This window comes from Balaenoptera physalus, assembly GCF_965194825.1.
Source record: "Balaenoptera physalus genome assembly, chromosome: 5".
Classification (NCBI taxonomy): Eukaryota; Metazoa; Chordata; class Mammalia; order Artiodactyla; family Balaenopteridae; genus Balaenoptera; species Balaenoptera physalus.
Window position 1 is genome coordinate 77406278 of NC_138884.1, and position 24140 is coordinate 77430417.

Consider the following 24140-nt stretch of genomic DNA (forward strand, 5'->3'; position numbering starts at 1 on the left):
ATAAGAAGAGCATCAATTGCACACCCGTGAGTGCACACCAGTCTAAAGGGTGGTCTGCGAGGGGAATTCGGGGGGGAGGGGTGCCGGTGAATATTTTCTATTTTTCAATTACGTTCTCTTCTGGTGCACGTTAAAATAAGTAAATATTTAGCACATCAGATCAGTTTACATAGGACTAATAAATGAGTTGATTTCAAGTTAACTTACAGGAACAGACTGAGTAAATCATGCAACAGGCAGTATATAGGAGTGAAGGTGGTAAGGGAACAGCTGAGGTTCGGGAAGCAGGAACCTGGCAGACACAGCATCCGCGAGCTGAAGGAGGCAGAGTGGGCTGGTCTTAAGTTTCTAGAGTCAGACTGTGAAGAGGAACAGGTAGGACGTGAGCCGGCGGGGCGGCCAGCCGGCGGAAGCCAGGCAGTGGCATTCACCAAGGCTGTGGAGGGAGCTGAGTGGGTGCTGGCAGGACTCAGGAGCAGACAGACGGGGCGGCGCCAGGGGGAGTGAAGAGGTGTCTTCGGGCCTTGTTCTAAGACACGCGTTGCCTTTGAGAGGTTGTGTAAATCAGGACCCTGGCTGACCCTGTAAATAACAGAGAAGAGTGTGCCTGACCCCACATTTAATAGCAGGGACAGTCTTTTCTGTCAGGTTTTCTTCCTCACTAGAAATATAGACTCTGCTGCTGACCTCCTTTAGAGAAGTGGAAACCCTGAAGGCCTTGTTAAGGGGAGAAAATGAAATTGAGTGTATGATTTCCGCCATGAATCAGGAACAAGGGGGCAAGGTGAGGCAGGTGGAACTGTGGCACCCAGCAATGTTCATTTGGGGAAGATTGGTCCAGGTAGCCAAGAATAAATACACCGTGCTACCCAGGGGCCAGCCTTCCCCACCAGCCAGAGGGAGCAGTACTTTGGGCAGCTAAGAAAAAGAAAAGGATGAGGTTGGTGTGCATTGTACTTCCGAATTGGAATATCTTTATTGTTTGGCTAATTTAAAACGTATATGCTTATTAAAAGAATCAAAATGACACAGAAGTACATAAGGTAGAAAGTAGAAGTCTCCCATAATTCCATAGACAACAACCTTTAACAGGTGGTTGTTTATTTCATTTGACAACTATTTATTGAGTGCCTACCATGTGCCAGGCACAAACACTGTTTTAGGAGGTTCAAATACATCTGTACTTAAAACAAAAGTCTGCCTTCACTGGGCTTACATGCTAGAGCTGTGCTGTCCAATACAGTAGCCACTAGCCACATGTGGCAATTAAAATTAAATGCAATTTAAAACTGAGATCCCCCAGTCACACTAGCCACATTTCAAGTGCTCAATATCCATCTGTAGCCAGTGGCTGCCATATTGGACAACACAGATGTAGGACATTTCCATCATTGCAGACAGTTCTGTTGGGCAATGATGTTCTAGAGGAATAATGACTGTTAACAGTTTGTAATGTGTTATTCTGGACTTGTATACACAAATACATAGATGTCTATGTGTGTGTGGTTGTATGTGTGTGTATATGCTATATATACTTGTGTGTGGATAGGTATGCGTGTGTGTGTGTATATATATATAGGTATATATATACACACACACACATATATATATGGCACATGTACTATACCTACTGTTCAGCAACCTACTCTCATCACTTAACAATCTAGCACAGACATCTTTGATAAATAAATGGTAGATCAAACACATCAATTTTTTATTATCAGTTTTTATTGATGGATGTTTAATTCCAGTTTTTCACTGCTATAAACAATATAACTATGAGCACCTTGGGAACTTCTATCCTTATACGTTTCTCCAGCCCTTTCTTAACATGAATCCTGCGAGGTAGACTGAGTCAACACATGCAAGTTGCAGAGCACACAGCAAGAGCTCAGTACCCACAGCAAGAGCCACTGGAGTGGCTGTGTGGGCTTTGCAGAAGCCCCCGGAGTGGCCATGGCAGGATGAGGCTGCTTCTAGAGGTTTCCTGCCTCGAATGGGCCCTGAGGCTTTTCACAGCCAGTAACCAGACTGCCATGGCCACAGCCAACAGTTCTCCGTAGAGGTTCGGTTTGATCTGGTTTCCTTTTGGTTTCTTTTTTGGTTTTTGGTTTTTGGTTTTATCTTTCTTCCGGCAGAGTTACATGTTTGTGATCTAGCTGCACGTTCCATTTACTGACCAAATCCTGGGTGCCTGGCTCTGCGTGAGGCACCAAACCCACTGCAGTTCTGAGAACTGTCTCATTTTACCAGCTGACAATGAAACCTTTGTGGGACATGACTGTTCCATAAACCTGGTCCTGAGCTATCATCACACAGTTGCTTCACCTGCAGGGAGGCAAGCACTGGGGGCAGAAATGAAGGCAGCTGTGGGCTGGTATGTGAAGAGAGAGTTCAGATGTTACCAACCTGGACGATTTCCCCAGTGGAGGCCCCAAAGAAATCCTAGCCATTTGGAGTTTTTATTTCTAAACTCCCTGTCGACTCCCTTGCCCTTCAGGGAAACAAGAAGCTGAGACCTTGTTTGCTATTCAGTGTATATTCCACTTTCAGGTCCCAGAGCTGGCTGGAGCTCAGCGGTTCTTCCACCCTCCCCTTACCCATCCTTCAGGGGAAAGAGCTCTGAGCCAGGCCCCTCACTCACCCTCCATGACACATGGTGGACATAGAGTAACTGTGAAAACAGCTGTGGGCTTAAGAATGTTCCTGCCCAGAAGCAAGCGAAAACCTAGAACCCCTGAGCCTCTGTGATAATTCATTTTTGTCGGCAGAGTTTAAATCGCCCCGTAGACGTGTGATTCATCTGAGCCATCTCCATCAGAGGTTGGAGGAGATGGGTGAGAGCCCACCTGAGAGTGGACTGGGGCTGGCACAGGTAGACGCGCCTAGAAGCCTGCAGACAGCAGCCCGCTCCACCCGTCAGGAAGCCTGGCTCTGTCCTCAGGGTCGCCCCTTCCAGACCCCAGCTCCCCCTTTCACTGGGACCTGAGCTCAGAGTTGCAGAAGGCAGGCCTCTGCCTATCAGCTTTCCTGGGTTCCCTGCTTTTGCTTCTGGGGTCCGCCCTCAAGGCTCCTTCTGCCCCAAAAAGAGACAAGGGCAATGGTGGTATTTCTCCCCTTCCCCTCCATGCCAGGGGCCACTGGCAAGCCTCTCTGGACTGTGTCCCATCTCCAAATCAGGCACGGCTGACCTCCACGCTAAACCGTGCTGCCTCCAAAAGAAAATACAGAAAAGTGATAGATAAGAGGCCTCATTTAGTGGGAGCTTAAATTTCAGGCGTAGCAATGCTGGCTCAGCTCAATGGCGATTTACAACGACAGGTGCACGGGAGCCTTAGATTGAGCTGAGAGTGATTTTTGTGTGTCTTGGGGGAGGGGCGAGGCGGGGGTCTCATTTGATCTGGCTGTTACCAGAAGAAAAATAAACTCCATTTGCCCTTCCATTCTTTTAAGAAACAAAAGGGATGAAAGAAACTTTAGGCCTATAAGCTTCCCTTTTCATTCTTCTCTTTTTCTCAGATAGATCAGAAAATGATGCCATATTATTAACCACCTAGCCGTCCCCAAAAATATAAATAAAGAGACACTACTGTCGCTCCATACTTACAAACCTCATGATAACGAGCTCAGTGAGGCTGGAGCTCAAGAAATATAATGGAAAAGAAAAAACTTAGATGTTTTCTTTTTTTTTTAAAGCTCCTCTAAATGGCGGTGAGAATAAGAGGCAGGGGAGGGCCACACAGTCATTTGAAAGGCTTTTAAATGTGCCATGATTTGGACTTCTGATTTCATCCTTTTCTACAAACGATTAGCTGTAGCACAGGTTTGTGTAATTAGTAGACAGGCCAAACCCTGAGTGATTTATTCACTGTAACTTGGACAAGAAAGCATTGACCAGGGATTTCCCTGGCAGCCCAGTTGTTCGGACTCCGCGCCTCCACTGCAGGGGACATGGGTTCAATCCCTGGTAGTGGAACTAAGATCCCGCGTGCCACGCAGCACAGCCAAAAAAAAAAAAAAAAAAAAAAGCATTGCCCAGTGGCACATCACAGCTAAAAACAACACCGTATTATTCCCACACTCGCAATTTTATTGGCATTTCTAGAATAAGGTACAACCTTACCTCTTAAGAATCCTTTGCAGGCAATGGACCTTTGGTACTGTTTGTAAAACTGGCAACGAGACTGGGCCTGGGCTAAGTAAGATTCAGAAAGAAGCAGAAAGAGTGTACCTTGATGTGGTCCTTCACAGCTTCCTTCTTGGCCTGCTCCTCCAGGAAGCCTTCCAGGCCATCTTCTTGGGGGAGCCCTAGGCTTCTGCTGCAGCTGCGTCAGGCAGAATCACCCCTACCCACAACACACACAAATCTCTGCACTGGAGAATAGGGAGGGACAGAGTGTGCAGGGTAACGAAGTGCAGGGCTGGTCGCAGGTGGTGGTACATGAGGCACACTTCCTGGAGGCAGGTTGGATTGGCCTCAGCAGGTCTTGGAAGGAGCATCTGGGCTTCCATTTCCCTCTCTCTGAAATGCTGAACTAGCTCATTGGTTCTGAAACTGTGCCCTGGGGGAATACTATTCCCTGCTAAAATCAAATGATGGCAGTCTTTACTCAATTTAAAGAAAAATAAAGCAGATCAGACTTACCCCACCGTAAGTTTATATCTATTCTGTGTTTTCTTACCTTTGTTGCTGCTTCAGCTTTTGTAGCACCCCAAAAAGAACAGACAAGAAGCAAGCAAATATTAACAGACAAGAAGCAAGCAAATATTAACAGAAGAGCTGCCAGCTGTGCTCAACTCATGGCCGTGCTCTGGTGCCGCCTTTACGTGCATGTAGCATAGCCTTGTTTTCTCCTAGTCTGGAAAACGGGATCAACAGTAGTCATTGTCACAGTGGTCTCTGAGGCTCCCAGGTGCTGTGTCACCTGACAGCTTGTGAAAACAACCAGATACAGGTAATCTCTCAAGTCAGCTTTGAGAGGCCAGCACTCCTTGTGGAGCTATTCAGAACCACCAGAAATGTCAGCACGCTTTGAAAGGGGACTTATGGTATCAATGGCGAGTTAGTAAATCAATAGAATTAATTCAACAGCATAAAAACAATCAACCTACTAGGAAGCACTCGGAGTGAGATATGGGTTTGAGATGGTGTCTGTGATTACTGTTAAGGAGCTGCCCTCCTTGGGACTGGGAAGGTTCATGACCATGAGCTTAAGTGGTTATGTGGGCATTTCCCCCACTTGTGGCAGGTTTCATTCCTGGAGAAGGGTCCCAAAGTCGAAATGATATGAGGGAAATCTGATTTTTCCTATGGTGATAGCTCCGATAATGGGAGATTGTGTAACTGATCAAAAATCAACACCTACCTCTTTTAAAGAAATAGCCTCAGGACTTCCCTGATGGTCCAGTGGTTAAGACTCCACGCTTCCACTGCAGGGGGCACAGGTTCGAGCTGGTCATGGAGCTAGGATTCCACATGCTGCGTGGCGCAGCCAAAAGAAAAGAAAAGAAATAGCCTCAAACCTGGTATTTCGCTTACTCTGAATGCTGAACTTCACAATCCCTTTGTCTAAGGTGACTTGGACTGATTTAATAGGATAACATAATAACCGACATGAAATTGTACTACTTAACATGATGCGGCATCACAGCAGTTTTTATACTTAATTAACCCTTCCTTAATTAACCACATAAAATCTTAAGATAAAGAAACTGTGTTGGTATAGTTAGGGTAGTCATAAAAGCTGCTTTGGAGAGATTTTTCAGAAGCATCTTGGAGGAAATGCTTTGCAATGGTTGGGGCCGTTTCCTTATTTCTGCCACGACCCAGGGTTATTGGTCTTGCTGCCTCCTTGGCTCTTGCTGAAGCAGCACAGACGTTCAGGATCAAGAGGCTGCTTGTCCCGCCGCCTCCATCCTGCCTTCTGGGCCTCACTGGCAACTTGACTTTGTTCCCTGCCTTAATGAAAGATGCAAGTTCCAAAGCGTATTCCTGGCGATGTTCCTTCCTTCAGGTTTCCCCCACCACTTGTTTTGTCACAAAAAGCCTCAGACCTTGGGCTAGAATTCTGGGCAGTCACATTCTCTCGTGGCTGTACAAGACTTTCCACATCCACCACACCTCCCAAAACTGCCTAACAATAATAGATTTCAGCTGTCATTTCTTCCCTTTTTCCAACTGTTATAAAAAGCTGAATTTGCTGGAGGCTTAAAAAAGTAGTGTGACTGGTTTTTTGTTCTGTTGTATTTTTTAAGATGATAGCTGATACATTTAAAAGATTATACTATATATATATATATATATATATTATACAGCATAATTACATAATAAACATCCATGAACTCGTCGCCCTATCCCAAAGGGTCGCTTACCCGCCCACCTCCTCCCCCAGCGGTAACCAGTTTCTGAAGCTTGTATTTATCATTGTCTTTCTTTTTAAAACAGTTTTATCTCATATGCACATATACCCAAACCACGTAGAGTTTAATTTTGCTTATTAAACAGACGAGCCAAATGTATGCAGCCACTTGAGGTTGCTCTTCACAGTAGCCTTTATGAGAGGTGATCCACTTACACGTGCAGGCTGCACTTGCTCAGACCCATCTGGGAGCCCTTTGTTTGAAATTTCCTGCAGAGATCGTTTATCAGCTCCTCAAGAATCACACTTTATGGCGTGTTTGGTCTGATTCAGCGCTTTTTCCCATTCTCTCTCTCTTTTACCCATTCATTTATTTAAGAAATATTTCGTGGGTGCTTCTAGGAGCCAGGCGCTAGGCTAGAGACCAGCGGAGAAGCAGGGAGAGCCCCCGCTTCCCTGGAGCATGTCGCCACCCCTCCCCTCCTTTCCTCCTCTGTCATTGGAGCGATAACTAGAGGCCACAGGCTAGGAGATTCCAGGACAGGATCCAGTGAACCAAGGGGGCACGGGATCGATGTGGCCTGAGTGCCCGAGGGGAGACCTATGGAGGGACTTCCGGGGGCGGTCCAGTCTCCACGAGCCCTGCCTTGGGCCCTCTGTGGCCTCACCTGGACACTGCTGACCCTGATTTTCTTTGTTAGGCCAGGCTCACTAACACTACCATCCAAGCACATTTACATCATTATCTCCGCACCCGCTGAGGAGCCCCTGCCGTGTAGTGTAGATCAAGCATCCTACAAGGAAAGAGGAAGTCAGCCCTGTAAGACCTGAAGGCTGATTAAAAAAAAAAAACAGATTATGGTTTTTTTTATGTTAGAAGAACTTAGAAGTCACACTAGGTCATTAAATATTAGATTGATGACACAGATACATTGCCTTGTAGTATAAATATGAGACCTCAGAAATATGTGTGTATAATATTTTTCATTTATATACAATATAATGTATAATATAAATACAATCAATATAAATAATACATATATATAATTCATGTGTTCCGAACCAGCCTCCCCACGACGCATTCACCAAAATAACTTACACTCTGCGATCCCGCAGTAAAATAGAACAACTCACGCCGAAACTCCGCCCCCCTCAGAGCTCTAAGGGGACCTCCGCTTTCCTGGGCACATCTGCGCATCCTGGTTGAGCCGTGTGATTCCCAGGAGCCAGTTAGGTTTGTTCCCAAACCTGCTTATGCCAGTTGTATTTGTCATTAAATAACTTAAATTAAATGTTTAATTAAATGTTCTCTGAGGAAATATGAATTCAAAAAAATAATTGTTTCAGAGAAAACCAAATTGAATGCTTTGAAAGACTCAGTAAAGATGAGTCATTTTAAACATGCTTTTGGGGACTTCCCTGGTGGTGCAGTGGATAGGACGCCACGCTCCTAATGCAGGGGGCCCGGGTTCGATCCCTGGTCGGGGAACTAGATCCCACATGTATGCCGCAACTAAGAGTTCTCATACCACAACTAAGAAGCCCGTGTGCTGCAACTAAGGAGCTGGCAAGCCACAACGAGGGAGCCCTGGAGCCACAACTAAGAAGCCTGCCTGCTGCAACTAAGGAGCCCGTGAGCTGCAACTAAGGCACCGGACTGCCACAACTAAGACCCCATACAACCAAATAAATAAATAAATAAATATTAAAAAAAAAAAAAACATGCTTTGAATTAGGTATGAACAAGATGATTGTGAAAGATTGAATGGAAAAAAACCCATTAAAATCTAGAAGAATTCTGCTCTCAGATTGTGCTACAGGTGTCTAACTTCTTATTCCACTTTAAATGGACTAAAATTGGAAATTATACACAGTACATAATTTTTTTAAAAAAAGAACTCTAATCAGCAGATAGTACTCAAACAAAAGACTTTTCTCAAAAGAGTAGTGAATAAACAGATGTTTGTGTTTTAATTTTAAACAAAGTTATACACACACACAAATACACATATATGTGTATGTATATGTGTGGGAGAGATCAATTTTTCATGATCCCCCTCTTTAAATGACTTCTAATCACCTATTGGTCCCAATCACATTTGAAAAAGAGGACTTCTATTATAAATATTACCAGGACTTCCCTACTCAAGAGTGGTTTTACACAGTCAACCTCCCTAAAAGATTTCAGATGTGACACCACTTGCTAAGGTTTATTTGGTTTTTTATTTTGTTTGGTTTTGTTTTCATTTGCCAACCTTTTATAGAGAGCCATGAAAAAGGACTCCATCTTTAAAACAATGGTTTGAAAAGAGAGAAAAGGCAATGTTGGACAGCTGGATGGATGAGGGAGGTCATGACTTCCCAGCGCTCTGCCCTTTCTGTTTTCTGGCCGCGTTGCCCTCCCAAGCCAACCTTTTCTCTAACTGCCCCAGGAACCCACAGAGATGGGTCCCCTGCTGCCAGGGGTTTGCTGAGAGACAGGAGGGTGGGATGCAAATTGGAAAATGGACCTGATGTTCTCAATCTCTGGGCCAGAAGAAGGATGAGGAGGCCATCCTTGGGTAACTTGGGTCCAGATAAGAAAAGAACCCCTTGAACAGGCTCAACTGATATTCTTTGACCCTAGTTCTTCTCAATCAGATGTAAGGGACTTTTACAACTGTGAGGAGAATAATGTCACTCAATAGGGAGACATTTAAAATCCAATTCCAGCCACGTCCCCCAGCTTATCCAGCCATACAGGTTCGACGTGTGTGTGTGTATGTGTGTGTGTGTGTGTGTGTGTGTGTGTGTGTGTGTGTGTGAAGGCCTTAGGTGAGGGTGCTTCATCTCTAATCCAGACTGAAGCTTTGGATAAGGCAGCCTCCTGATCCAAGATGCTTTATTTTCCTGAATACCTAAGAAATAAAGCCAAACTTCTGGAAGCCAGGCTCTTTTGAAAAAGTTCCCCACACACCAGAAAGGTTCAAGCCTGCTCCATGAGAGAACCAAACAGAAGGGCTAGGCAGTCGGGAGTGAGGAGTCCAGCTTTATTTCAGCCCTCCCAGGAGGATCTGAAACAGGAGGGAAGGGGGCAGGGCACAACCTTTGAAAGAATGACATAGCCTGAGGACATGACATAAACTGATTAGAACCAAAAGGGTCCAAGATGGCGGACAAGTTGACTTCCACTAGGCCTTGAGCCTCAGTGTATGTTCACTGTAACACATCAGCAAGCTAAATGACACACCACAGGCAGCATGACAGTTCCAAGGCCGACCATAAGGATCAAAAAGTGGGCGGTGGCCCAATTCCTGGAAATCCCCACCCCTTCCCGAAATAGCTGGAATACTCCTCCCACTTATTAGCCTATGAAATTACCCACCCCTCTAAAAACTGACACCCCCATACCCTGGTGCCTTTCTCACCTTCTGAGATGGCCCACACTCTGTCTGTGCAGTGTGTTTCTCTCTAAATAAATCCACTTCTTACCCGTCACTTTGTCTCTCACTAAATTCTTTCTGTGATGAGACATCAGGAACCTGAGCTTCATTAAGTCCTGAAACCAGGTGTGTGATCTCAGTTGGAAGACCGTGGGTTTGGTCTGGGTTCGAGTCCCAATCTGAGTTTTGGCCGGGTTTGAATCCCGGCTGCGTGGGTTCAAGTCCCAGTCTGAGGTGCCCGGTTTCAGATCCCTGAGCTCTTCAGCCTTCTCTCCGTTTTACCTTTGTTATTGCTGGAAATGTGGGTCCCTGCAGCGCACAGAGCCATGGAAACCGCTGTCCTCCCTCTGCCGAAGTAAAGCAGCTCCAGTAAGTGGAGACGGGGGCGAGGGGGACGAGGGAGGGCAGATGTGGACACAGGAGCCCTGTTTTGTTGCTCCGAGGAGTAACTGGACCCCTGCCCAAGAGATGCCCACGCCCTCCAAAGAAAGAAATTGCAGGAGCATGAGTCATACCCTATTTTAGGCGAACACAGGGGTGCCCTGCGGGACTGGGGGCCTCCCTTATCAAGGAGTAGGCAACTGAAGTACACAGATTGTGCTTGGCCAAAGGCTAGGATCAGCTTCTGGTTTATTATCTATTTAACTAAGTGGATTAAATGAGAATTGACTGGAATTGTACACTTAGGGGTCCCTTACAAAACACCGTTATCTCATAAGCTGGCTTAATGGAACAGGCTGTCTGGGGCTTATTAGAAGTAACTGAATACAGCGCCTTACAAGGCAGAGATCCAATGGAGGGTGTGCAGCAGGCCCGGGAGATCCCACACCTTGTGTGGCCACAAAAGATGGACCTGGGGTGTAACTGCAAACCATACTATTAGCATCTACCCCCAGGGACAGGCCCAGATCTTCCCAGGAAGAAAGGCATCTGCCATTCACTCCATTGTAAAAGCACTTCTTCGATATTAAGGGTGAACTAAGTGCTTTACTGATCTTTTATGTATGTGGACTCCAGCACATATGAAAGACAGCAGAGTAGAGTGGTTAACACGACCATCTTGGGCGTTAGACTGCAAGAGTTTGCATCTTAGCTTTACCACTTACTACTTGAGTGACCGTGTGTTACTTAACCTCTCTATGGCTCAGTTTCCCCATCTGCAAAATGGGGGTGATAATAGTACCTACCTCATTGGGTTTCTGAGGAGATTAAGTGAGCTAATATGTATAAACTTCTTAGAACAGTGTCTGGCATAAGTGATTCTATCAGTGAGCTTTCAGTGATTATAGCTTTTACACCAAAAATGAATTCATCCCATTTCATAGCTTTTGCACCCACATCTCCTTTAGCTATTAATTGCTGCATGATATGGAATGAACTGCACTCACAGAGGAGATATTCTGAATGGTGGGAAGCAGTGTACATGGAGGAGGTCAGGGCTGTGATCAGAGGGACATTTTGCTGGAGATGGTGATGTGATCTTACACGTCATTTATCTTCTCTTATCCCCATTTCTCTGTGTGTGTTTGTGTGAGACTTTCATTATAGGGTTTAGGTAAGTGAATGTAAATCCTGCTTTTGGTGAAGATTGATATAATTATGAAGACGCTCAGAGATGAGACCCCTTTGGCCTGGTGTCCCAGAAACATGTACATTTTAGAGGACTTGCTTTGAGGATAACAGACACATCGGAAAGGATCTCTGGACAGACCCACTGGACAGAAGTTGCTCTTGTGCAGTTGGTTTGAATAATGGAGATAATTGACTGTTTTTCAGGAAGGTTTTAGTTTATTTGTAAATTTTGCACTTTTTTTTCTTCCAGCAATTTCTTTGACAGTGTTATTTTTCTGTTGGGTTCCTTTGAGTTCAATTTACCTGTAATCTGTAAACATTTCTTCTATCAGCAACCTGCTCCACAATTGACCTAACTCTTCAGAATTACACAGCCTTTGCTTAAACTACTTCCAATGTATAATCTACAATTTCCATGTATAATTTATAATTTTCAGTACTCTATAATCCAGGAGATGATTTTATTCCAAGAAGCCTAAGGGATGAACATTACAGCCCTCACTTTTCAAAAAGTTGAAGGAGACCATATGAAAATTTGTATGAATCTTTCTGTTCTATACAATTAGTTTAAATTTAAGAAGTTTAGCCTATTAGCTGAATTGTGTTTTAGAAGAATTGAAACACTATGCATGGTGTTAGAACTAGTAATGCTTTCTTCTTGTTTTCATGCCATTTTTAATTTAAAGGAGTGGTAGTACATAGTATACAACACTTAGATATAATTGATGTAATTTCCCATATTTTAAATGGCTCAGGCTGGGAGTTTAAGGAAAGAAGCCACATGAATCAGTGAGAAGCCATAATCTTCCAGGGTTTCTTCCGGCTGATTATTGACTAATGCACAAATTGATGTATCTCAGCTGAGCTGCAATGCCAAGGGCAAGCATGGTATGATATCGATAGATGCTCTGGACCTGTGGATCTCACCTTTTCTTGGTTATGAACCTCTTTAAGAATCAGGAGGAAGTTGTGGACATGCTTCTCAGAAAATGACACAAAGCTTGGCATAGAATTCTGGAGAGTATACACGAACTCCCTGAATTTTCTGTCGAATCCCTGCTTCCCCAGTGGAGTTCACTGAACACGGGGAGGCTTCCTCTCTCTAGGCTTGACCACCCTTTTGATTTTTTTAATGACAGTGAGTTGGACATTTCTGGAGACCAGGAAATAAAGACTGGTCAGAAGATTTTTATGATACAATAAGAAATATGCATATTGGTCTTCGTCCACAGTTCCTAGCACACAGCTCTTAAAACCCTTGGAATTTCCAGAATGATGAGAGTGTCTTGTATGCTAATGGGATGATTGGTGGTTGGGGGAATAATAGCTTCAGGATGGGAGCTGGTTGCCAGAAAAACCAAGGCATGTTTAGAGTAGTGGAACTTTCAGCCCTACCCCGCAACTTCCAGAGGGAAGAGAGGGGCTGAGAGATGCATTAATCACCAGTGGCCAATAATTTAATCAATTGTGCCTATGTAATGAAACCTCCATAAAGTCTCCTAAACAGTAGTGTTTGAAGAGCCTCTTGATTGGTGAACACATTAAGGTACTGGGCAGGTGGAGCACCTGGCAAAGGCATCGAAGTCCTGCGCTCCTTCCCCCATACCTGGCCCTCTGCATCTCTTCCATTTGACTGTTCCTGAGTTGCATCCCTTGTAATAAACTGGTCCCAGTAAGTAAAGCACTTTCCTGAGTTCTGTGAGCTGTTCTAGCAAATCATTGAACCTGAGGAAGGGGTCATGGGAACCCTTGATTGATAGGTCAGGAGTTCAACTGGCAACCTGGGATTTAAACTTGGCATCTGAAGTGGGGGCAGTCTGGGTGGGGTCTGCACTAACTCTACATAGCTAGTGGCAGAATTGATTTGAATTGTAGGACACTCAGTTGATGTGTGGAGAGTTAGAGAATTGGATGGTATGGGGGGAAAAGCCCACACATTTGGTGTCAGAAGTGTGAGTAAAAACAGTTCAGAATTTTGCCCTCCCTTTAAGAGTTATATACAGTGTTCCACAGTTATTGAAAGTACAGGCTCAACTATCTACACACTGTGTCTGCTGCCATTGGGTTCCTTTGGATGTTCCTATATACTTTAGATACACTCCATTTTAGTTGAAGCTTGTTTGGATCTACCTCTACTCCCTAAAAACTTCTCTCTTTAACAAAATTAACAAGTATCTTCTCACTTCACATCCACTAGGAGAGCTACAATCAAGAAGATAGTTGATAACAAGCATTTTTGAGGAAGCAGAGAAAACCTTCTTACACTGTGGGTGGGAATGTAAAACGGTGCTGTCACTTTGAAAAACAGCCTAGCAATTCCTCAAAGGTTAAATACAGAGTTGCCACATGACCCAGGAATTCTATTCCTAAATATGTACCCAAGAGAAATGAAAATGTATGTCCACACAAAAACTTGTACATGTAAAACTAGAAGCATTATTCATAATAGCCAAAATGTGGAAACACCCAAATGTTCATCAACCAATGAATGGATATTTAAAGTGTGGTATATCTATACAATGACTATTAGTCAGCAATAAAAAGAAACTAAGTGCTGATGCATACTACAACTTGGATGAGCCCTGAAAACATTGTGCTAAGTGAAAGAAGCCAGTCACAAAAGACCATATATTCTATGATTCCATTTATATGAAATGTCCAGAGTAGGGAAATCCATAGAGACAGAAAGCAGATCAGTGATGCCAGGGTCTGGGGGTAGGGGGAAAGGGGGAGTGACAGTTAACAGGTATGGAGTTTCTTGTTGAGGTGATAAAAATGTTCTAAAGTTGATTGTAAGAATGATGATTGTACAACTATGTGAATATACTAAAAGCTATTGAACTGTACACTTGAAATGGGTTAACTGTGTGGTATATGAACTGAATCTCTATAAATCTGTTCTGAAAAAAAGAATATAGACTCTGGACCCAAGCTGCCTGTGTTAAAATCACCCTGGCAGCTCTGGTGTCCTGAGACAAGGATTTGGGTGCAAGTACTGTATTTGAGAAGATGTCCTAGGCAGTGTGGTCAGGACGTAGGGAAGTGAGACAGGAGAGGAAGGAAAGCCAGTAGAGGAGGCATTCAGGAGTGAGTTACTGTTGGGGGCAACTGGGACTCAGTCCTACTGCCCCCTCCATAAGGCTATGGAGACCACATTTCAGAATGGTACCCCCCAAGTGATGAGAAAGCTATGTTGTTTCTGAGTGCTGACTTCCATGCTTCTAACCAGAGAAAGCCCCCAGAAAGGAGGAGAGATACACAGAGACAGAGACAGACAGACACAGAGACAGACATGCAGGTACTTGAGGCAGGAAGCAGAGGGCACAAGAACTGTTCCCCATACCTACAGGTGAACCAGTCCAGAATGACTGAGCGAACATGGGCTGAACATCGACAGTGTGCTGATGGGATTGTTCCTTAATCTCTCTGGCCCTCAGCTACCTCATCCTTCAAATGGGGGAAAGAGTAGCTCCTGTCTCATAAGGGTGATATGGGGATTGATGAGTTCATGTATCTGCAATATTTCAACAGTCAAAAGTACTCATCTTGAATCTTTCTCTATTTTTTGAACTTCTGACTTACCATGATCATTCCTCTTCTGCATGAGCTTCTAACAAGACAGAGAAGAAATCCATCTATTATAAGTTTCAAAGAGAAATAGAACCACTTCCGAGAACGGTCTTCTTATTAGGCCCCCTTTGTGTTTGATCAGCTTTGAATGGCTGCCTTTTGAAATACGCCATATGCTTTGTTAGCGCATTAGATGCCCATCCCAGCAAGTTCTGTTATTGGAGCAACTCTATGATCTTTTCATTCTTGCTGTTCTATTTTATGGAAACTGTTGGTGGGATTCAAGTGAGAGCGGTTCATCACCGCTCTCTGTTGTGTTTTCCTTTGTGTCTCCTTTGTGTTGTCCTTTCCTTTGTGTCGCCTATTTTCCCAAAGCTGTGTTCTGAGGACACCAGACCCTGGGGAGCTTTCTTTTTGTGAAACTTCTGCAGTCTAGGGGTTGAAGCCAGTGGCTACAATCCCAGGCAATTCTGAGTTCTACTTCTGTCAAAGGCATTTACACTCAGTGTGTTTCATTGCTCAGGGATGATTGAAACAGCCCAGTTGGTGAACAGCCAGGGGGAAATAGGGTTAAAAAACAACAACAACAACTATGTTACGTGAGCTCAACCTGTCATGATTAAAACTCAATGTAAAGATTTGTTCACCGAAGCAAATATCTCTGGATTGTTTCAGGCTGTGACTCTTCAGTTAACCTGACATTTCACAAGTCCAGAAGTGCGGTGGATGAACTCTTTACTTCGCTTCGGGATATTGCTGGAGCTCGGAATCTCATGAAACAGTTTAAGTCTGTATATGTTCCTGGAAATCATACCCACCAGGCAAGTACATATGTTTTAAAGTAACTGTCTAATCTGTGTTGTGTTTTTAGGATTCAGAGACTGAAAGAAAAGTTTCCATTTTAACCTCTCTAAAATGAAGGATTTGTTCAAGATGAAAGCCAAGGCCCTTGTAGTCCAGAGTTCTGGGTTCCCCTGAATCTGAAAGCTTCCCAGTTTATTTGTATTTCAGGCTTGATGCAGTGAGATGAGCACTGGATTACGGGTCAGCGCTGCTTTATAACTGCTCCAGAGCTGTTCTGTCACCTTAAGCAAGTCCCTAAGCGCCAGATGTGGGGTGGCCTTAGTGCCCAAGTTTCTGGATCTAAGAGTAGCAAAATTACCTAATAATGTTATGGCAAGGAAAAAAGAAGTTGATGCCAGCAAAAACGTTTGTTATTTAAAATGCCCCCACCACTTTATTAGGAGAGTAGGAGAACCTTGAAAGGATGTTTTGACCAGGGAATAGGAAGATGGTATGAGAATCCAATATTGAAGGGGTAATTGCTCTATCAAAACTCAGTGGGGCGAGGTGCGGGGGAGGCATGGGGAGGCACGGAAAGACCCAAAGGGAAGATGAAGGGGTGAAGAAAAGCTGGAGCCATCGAGGCTGGGCAGTCTCTGTTGGACAAGGAAGAGACAACCCTCAGGTTCCTGGTGGCCAGAGGTGAGCTTTCAAGGAAGAACAGATGTTTCTGACAGAAAAGATCATTAGGTTTTGCTGTGGAGTGTGTGAAGGAATCTTCTCTTCCATCTCCCCATGAAATAGTCAGTAAAATTCGCTCCATTTGCTAAGGCTTTTTGGAGAGTTGAATGAGCTGTTAGTGGGGACTATGACATAGTGAGGGGTTCAACTTGAGGGTGCTGACTCTCTAAGGTGGGCGTGTAGACAACAGCTAAGGTTACCTGCTACAGCCTAGCAAAATCCAGAGTCTTCCTCCCATATATTTGTATAGTAGCTGGTACTTGAAGAGTCCCCTACATTTGGTTTTCCCTTTGATCCTCACGACAAGTAGGCCAGAGAGGTATTCTCATCCCGAGACCCAGGAAGCAGGCACACAGGTGGGCCAGGGCCTGACGCCAGGTCTTTGCTGCCAATCCAAAACCTCCCCGCTTGCTGCACCGCGGTTCTCCTGGAGGGTCTAGAAATAATGACCGATAACACTGATCTCAGCTACTGAAATCACCCACCAAGACACAAAAGACCTTAGAAATTGGCACTCAACTTAGTAACATAAATTCCCATCTTTTGTTCAATGATCTGAGAACATCACTACCACGAAATACAGATAAAATCACTCAGATAATTAATCAGTTGTAGTTTTGTCATTAAAAAATTACCAATCTTAAATATGGCAGTAAGGACTGGTCCTAGAAGACGTGATAGAACTGTTGATATATGATGAAATTTAGACCAAAGGATATCGAGAAGCAAGTGGCTGCTATCATTGGCAAAGGGAAAACAAACCACTAAATTAATGAGGTCTTTTCAGTTTTATGATCATCATGGTGACTAATTTGGCCAACTTCACATTAACATGTATTAACTATAAATCTTGGGCATAACAAGGACAGTGATAAGTTTCCTAGACTTTATCTCCCTGCTACCAACACAGTTTCTCCAGACCTCAGAACCCTGTCTGAGCAGCCATCGCCTTTGGAAAATGAACTTTCCCTTGTTGCATACACTTCCCTTACAGTGAGTCAATAACATCAACTCATTCACCAAAAATCCTAAATGTCAGTGAGTGGAAGTGGGGACAAGGCAGGGAGTATACGTGTATCTTGAGGGGATTAAATAATAATTATACAGACACTTAGTGAAATGCTGTGCAACCAATAAAATGAGTGGGATCTAAATATACTTGGCAAGGACTGTATTTGGATCCCTGTCCTGGGCTCTGCTTGGAGAATTCAGAATAAAACAGGGGTTCATGTTCTATTGGGTGTAGATGTACATCTATTGGGTGTAGATGTAGATCATTCTATAAAGCATTATTCTATTTTTGTTTAAAAATAAAAAGTACATGGGTGTATATATTTAATAAGTCTTTAACATTTTAGGAAAATTTTATAATGGTTATGTGCGGGGAACAGAAAGGGTTAGCTGGACAAGGAGGAACTCTGGCTTCTTGCTTTATATGTAGAGGAAGAATTTTTGATGGGATTATGGATAATTTTTACCTGTTTGCGTTTTTCAACACTTTTTGAACTTAAAGAAGTTTTCAGGACTTCCCTGGTGGCGCAGTGGTTGAGAATCTGCCTGCTAATGCAGGGGACACGGATTCGAGCCCTGGTCTGGGAAGATCCCACATGCCGTGGAGCAACTGGGCCCGTGAGCCACAACTAGTGAGCCTGTGCGTCTAGAGCCTGTGCCCCCCAACAAGAGAGGCCGCGACAGTGAGAGGCCCACGCACCGCAATGAAGAGGGGCCCCCGCTCGCCACAACTAGAGAAAGCCCTCACACAGAAACGAAGACCCAACACAGCCAAAAATAAATTAATTAATTAATTAATAATAAAAATAAATAAAAATGATCCCAAACCCCAAAAGAGTCCTGGAGGGAAAAAAAAACAAGGATTGCAAAGATGATAAAATGAAAAAAAAAAAAAAAAGAATCCACCTGCCAATGCAGGGGACACGGGTTTGAACCCTGGTCTGGGAAGATCCCACATGCTGCGTAGCAGCTGAGCTCACACGCCACAACTACTGAGCCTGCGCTCTAGAGCCCACGCGCCACAACTACTGAGCCCATGTGCCACAGCTACTGAAGTCCACATGCCTAGAGCCCGTGCTCTGCAACGAGAAGCCACCGCAATGAGATGCTCGCGCACCACAACGAAGAGTAGCTCCCACTTGCTGCAGCTAGAGAAAGCCCACGCACAGCAACAAAGACCCAATGCAGCCAAATAAATAAATACATACATACATACATACATAAATAGATCTATTAAAAAAAAAAAAAGAAGTTTTCAATCACAGATGGAAGCCCCTTGAGGACAGGGATTTTGATCTGGTTTGTCCACTGCCATATTTTCTGTGCCTAGAGTGGTATCTTGCACATAGTGGATACTTGATAAATATTTGTTGGGTGCATCTTAAATGTGCTACATGTATTTTTATCATATGTTGGAGGATTTGTTGGGACAAAAATGTGTATAGGTAGAAAACAACAAATGTCCAGAGTAGACACAGAGTCCAGCTGTGTTTAGCTTTGAAGATGGACCTTGGCTGGGCAACTTTCTGTCCATCCCTTCTCCCAATTTGTTCCTCAGCTCCAGGAAAAAATTGTGCTTTATATCTAGCTCCATGCTGTTCCTACACAGAATCTATCTGGGATGTCCTGGGCTCCCTGGGACACCCAGAAAAGCACTAGACCAGGTCTGCCTGGGGACTTCTGCCTCTGCTCTGACCAGTGCTGTGTATCAGGCTCTCTCCCCTGGATCTCAGGGCCCCTACCAGCCCCAGCCTCCCTCCCAGGGTACCCCTCTCCTTCTCCGCTGCAAATGAGTTGACTCTTAGAGCCACTCCTGTTTCCCCTCCTAGCTTGAGGCACTTCTTATTTAACCTTCATCCTTTAGCCCTTTAGGAAAATGTGTCCGTCACAGCTCAGATGCAGAAAGCAGACACCACTCTCGTCATTTTAAGGAGAACATGATTCCATACAAGAAATTAAGTACATATAAAATCTTGAAAGAGCTAGAGGAGTGGGATCTAGACTAGGTCTCCAGAAGTGAGCCCAGAACATCACCACACACGTGGCCCTGCAGGGGAACTAGTACCTCTGCCACAGCCAGGGGAGTGAGCATGATGGGGGTCATGAGGCTGCCACTGAAGCTCTTTATTTGAAGAACACACCGCCAAAGCTGGAAACAGCTTCTGCGTTTGCTCACCACGGTAAATGCAGAGCCCAGTGCAATGCTTGCCACCTAGGGGGGCGTGGATAGATGGATGGATGGGTGGATCCGGGACTGTGGGTCTTATCCAGAAAGGCATTTCTTATGTTCTTAATTCTTAGTGAGAGGGAGGTTAGCATGTACGTTAACAGCAACATTTGGGTTCATAGCCCAGCTCTGCTCCCTACTAACTGTGCAACCTTAGGCAGATTACTTCACCTCTCTGTGCCTAGTTCCTCTTATGTAAGCAGGAGCTAACAGTAGTAGGTCCTTCATAAATGTGCTCTGAATAATATATATAAAGCTCTCAGGATAGGAGCTGACACACAGACAGCGCTGTGTAAGCGTTGTCTCTAACAGTTGTAGTAAAGGACAAAATAGACCTTCTCTTTGTCCTCTTTCATAGCATTTCGTCATTTCCTTTATTAGGAGATGGGCTACACAGAAAGGGAGTCATTCTCAAGCTGACTGTCCTGTTAGCTGTGGCATATGGTCAGAGTCTACTGCTGACACCCGTTTGTTTGGAAAAGTCATGTTTGTCCGTAGACTCTGTTGACCGGAAACATAAGCCCCAGTTTTGCCTGTGCAGCAAGTCTTCTTATGCTTTCATTTCTTACTACAAATGTTCCAGTTTAATGGGAGGCTTAACCTCCTTCCTAAATGTCAGTGTTTGATGTGCTGCTGTTTCTCAGATGACTCAGGGCAAGAAGCTTATGAGCCCTTTCAGACAAAATACTGCACGGCTCTTGCATGACGGGTTTTGGCAGAAGTCTCAAAGTGCTGGGCTTCCCTGGAGGAAACTTCCCACAGATGCACACTGTCCTCTGTGCCTCCGGCACGTTGAACCAGAGCCTTTAGAACCAGCAGGGCCCAAGGAGGCCTGATTCATCTTGTGCCCGGTGAAATATGCACTCTGAACAGTCTGTAGGCCCAGTCTCTTCATCAACATCAACAATCCCCAGCTCTGGCCACCAGCTGGTCTTTTCCAAGCACTAAGCTCTGTTCTTCCTTCTGATTCTATCTACCTAACCCTAGACCTGCTAGCATCCTTTTTGAAAGGCTCTGCATGAGATAGGGCTATGCTGGGGGCCAGGAAACTTGGCTCTGTCCTGTAGTCTAACTTCTAACTGCCTGTGTGAATTCAAGCAAGTTAATTAATAGCTTTGGGCTTTGATTTCCTCATATTGAAGTTGAAGGGACTTTAATCAAAAAAATTTTTAAGTAATCTGCTTCTGGTTTGAAGGATGGATGGATGGATGAACAGACAGACAAATGAACCACTTTTTAATCTGCAGCGCAAACCATTTTCCTTAAGAAGATGAAAGGGGGAAAAAAATCAGTCATACTGCAGCAAAAACTAAAAATAAATAAGCCATGGAGTAGTCAAAGCCAAGACCAGTTTTGAACAAATGTTTTTCTGTACAATCTTGGATTGAAACAAAATAAATACTCTCAGTACAAATCTAGTTCTCCTGAGAACTTGGTTGTCCAGAGTTGGTTTTGCAAAAAAGAGAGAAGCATCTGCAGTAGCAGAACCAAGATCGGTCCTGGCTGCACCAACACCAACCAGCAAAGCCAAGGTCAGCAGCACGACTGTTGGGGATGTGATTGTGGCAACAACTCCAGTTTTCTCGGAAACGGATATCCTAGGCCAGGGGTCCCCAAACTATTTGGCACCAGGGACCAGTTACATGAAAGACAATTTTTCCACTGCGAGCGGGGCTGTGGATGGCTCAGGCGGTACCGCGAGCGATGGGGAGCGGCAGATGACGCGTCGCTCACCTGCCGCGAACCTCCTGCTGTGCGACCCGGCTCCTAACAGACCTAGGACTGGTACCGGTACGCGTCCCGGGTGTTGGGGACCCCTGTCCTAGACCATCTTTAAGGTGCGCCAAATTCAAGAAGCTGTTGGAGTTAGACTAGCTTCTCAAACTTGTCTCTGACTTATGTGTAACGTCATCAACTGTTGCTATGCTCAACACCTTTCTTCAAGAGTTGGAATCAGGTCAATAAGAACCTTCTAGATCTAATCATATACCGCAAAAGAGTAACCAGAGACATAGAAACAAGTATTTTATTTTTCATATTTTAATTAACTCTGGTATATTAAAAGCCCAGTTTGTTCTGGAACAGATATTGGTCATGTAAAGAAAAAAAGAGAGTTTCTGATTTTTTTTTGAAACTTCATCTATTTCATGTGTAACACCCATGGGGGTCTCATTAGGCTCTACCAAACCTTCAAGCTAGCCTCATGAGACTGTCATACAGGGCCACATTGTGATTTTCATTGCCCTAAGCACTTTTGCCTTCATGGCCCTCTTCCTGTATTAAAATCTATATCTATATATTTATGTGAAGAAATATTTATTAAATATTATACATAATAAAAATTATATATAAATATATTTATTTGAATACATTTATTGAATATATTCATATTCTAATATTTACACATACGTACTTATATATAATTATATTATAGTTTCATTGGTATAGAGACAAATATATTAATATTATGTATCAAAACATTATCTTTGGGCTTCCCTGGTGGCGCAGTGGTTGAGAGTCTGCCTGCCAATGCAGGAGACACGGGTTCGAGCCCTGGTCTGGGAGGATCCCACATGCCGCGGAGCAATTGGGCCCGTGAGCCACAACTACTGAGCCTGCGCGTCTGGAGCCTGTGCTCCGCAACAAGAGAGGCCGCGATAGTGAGAGGCCCGCGCACCGCGATGAAGAGTGGCCCCCGCTCGCCGCAACTAGAGAAAGCCCTCGCACAAAAACGAAGACCCAACACAGCCAAAAATAAATAAATAAATAAAATTTAAAAAAAAAAACAAAAAACATTATCTTTGACCGAAAAGTTCATTTCTTTTCTTCTCATTTTAAAAGAAATTAATGCATTTTCATGGGTCGCTAACAGTCCTGTGGGCCCTCGGCATCGTGCATTCTGTGCGTAGTAGATAAGTCATCTCTGCGGTCATAGCCCCGCATTTGCACCCGTCTGCCCAGGACAGGAACATAGCTCGCGGTAGGGAGCAGCGGGCATGTTTCTCCTCTCGAGTAGTCCTTGTGACCATCATGAAGCAGTCCATGCAGCTACCCAGGAGCTGTTCGGTTTGGTCCTGAAGTGACAGCTGAGCAGTGAGGGAACTAGACTCACTGGAGGGAAGGGTAGGGGCAGGAGTCCTCTGGCTTAAAACCCTCATATCCTATAGGAGCCAATTTCTCTGAAACAACTCCACTGACATGACTTCCAGCATTCCTCCAAGGGCCATGGCCAATTACACAAGAGTCTTCATACTCAGAGAAGCCCAAAGCCCTGGCTTTCTGTCCAGTATTTATAGTTCTCCCAGTCTAATGCAATTTACTAAGCAGGGGTCATTTTTATCATAAGCAATCTTGCCTGGCTAGAGTTTGACATTCTTCCCTTATCAGGTTTCCAGGGAAACAGAGCTAGAAAGTTAACCAAAGGTCAGATTCTTATGTAGAAGGGAAGAGAGGTTTAATAATCCTTTGCCTACAACAAGCAACCTGCCAGTTATTAAGGAAATAGTTATATTAATGTTTCAATCCAGACTTTACGGTGTGTCTGTGGCAGAGACGATGTTATACATGTTCCCCAAACTCCATTTCCTTTTCCTTCTGGCATAGTTAGACCACATTTTCCAAATTCTCTTGCAGGTAAATGTAGGTTTGTGACTAATTCTGGCCAAAGAACAATGGGCAGAAGTAATACAGATCACTTTCAGGATGAGCCCATAAAATCTCTCTGGAAATCCTCCATACTCTCTCTCTTTCATCCTCTGCTGATGAGATGCAAAGGCTTCAGTGTGGGATTCCAGTGCCCTAGAGACTGGTGGGGCTACTCAATAGCAGGAACCTGGGTGTCTGAATGATTGTGTAGGCCCTACGCTGTAGGGCACAGACCCCTTACTGCCAGCACACACTGGATGTGGTATAAGCGAGAAATAAGGATGAATTTGTCTGTGTTTTTAATTCCTCTCCTTCCCCCCTGAAAGGTGAACTGACAGTGAATGTTTGATTAGAAAAATTAAATTACTCTGGTTAACACTCTTATGTAGACAAACTACACGACTAATCTCCCCTCTGGTCCTTTTTAACATGTGAGGAAAACTTTGAGCAGGGCACTGGGGCAAGACATCTGTCTCCCCATCACCACCTCCTATGGTCCTTTGCTGAGAAGTGGGTGGCTTCTGGCTGAATAGAAAATTCCATGACAATTAGAGGATCCTCATCTAGGAAGCTACTGCCAAAAGCTATTCATTTCAATCAGATTTCAGTGACATGATTTGGGGCAGAAAAAAATCCAGACTAAGTGAGGAAGGAGCCAGAAGTTCTCATGATTAAAACCCTAATTGGGAAAACTAAGAAATGTGTTTGCTAAGAAGTCACGAGACTAGTACTGCTTTGTACCTAAGGAAGTCTTTTCCCAAATCGTGCTCTTTAAATGGACAATGTTATTTAGTTGTTCTGTGCTTAGTC

At 44.3% G+C, this 24140-nt stretch overlaps 1 protein-coding gene across 3 annotated transcripts in view; it reads left to right on the forward strand.

Annotated features, from left to right (window-relative positions):
- Nucleotides 1-24140, forward strand: part of SCFD2 (sec1 family domain containing 2) — a 402102-nt gene that overhangs the window by 348075 nt on the left and 29887 nt on the right. For all 3 annotated transcript variants that reach the window (XM_082462256.1, XM_082462259.1, XM_082462258.1), the window contains exon 6: nt 15599-15744. In XM_082462256.1, the coding sequence (XP_082318382.1) occupies nt 15599-15744 (146 nt within the window). The remainder of the gene's footprint in view (nt 1-15598; nt 15745-24140) is intronic.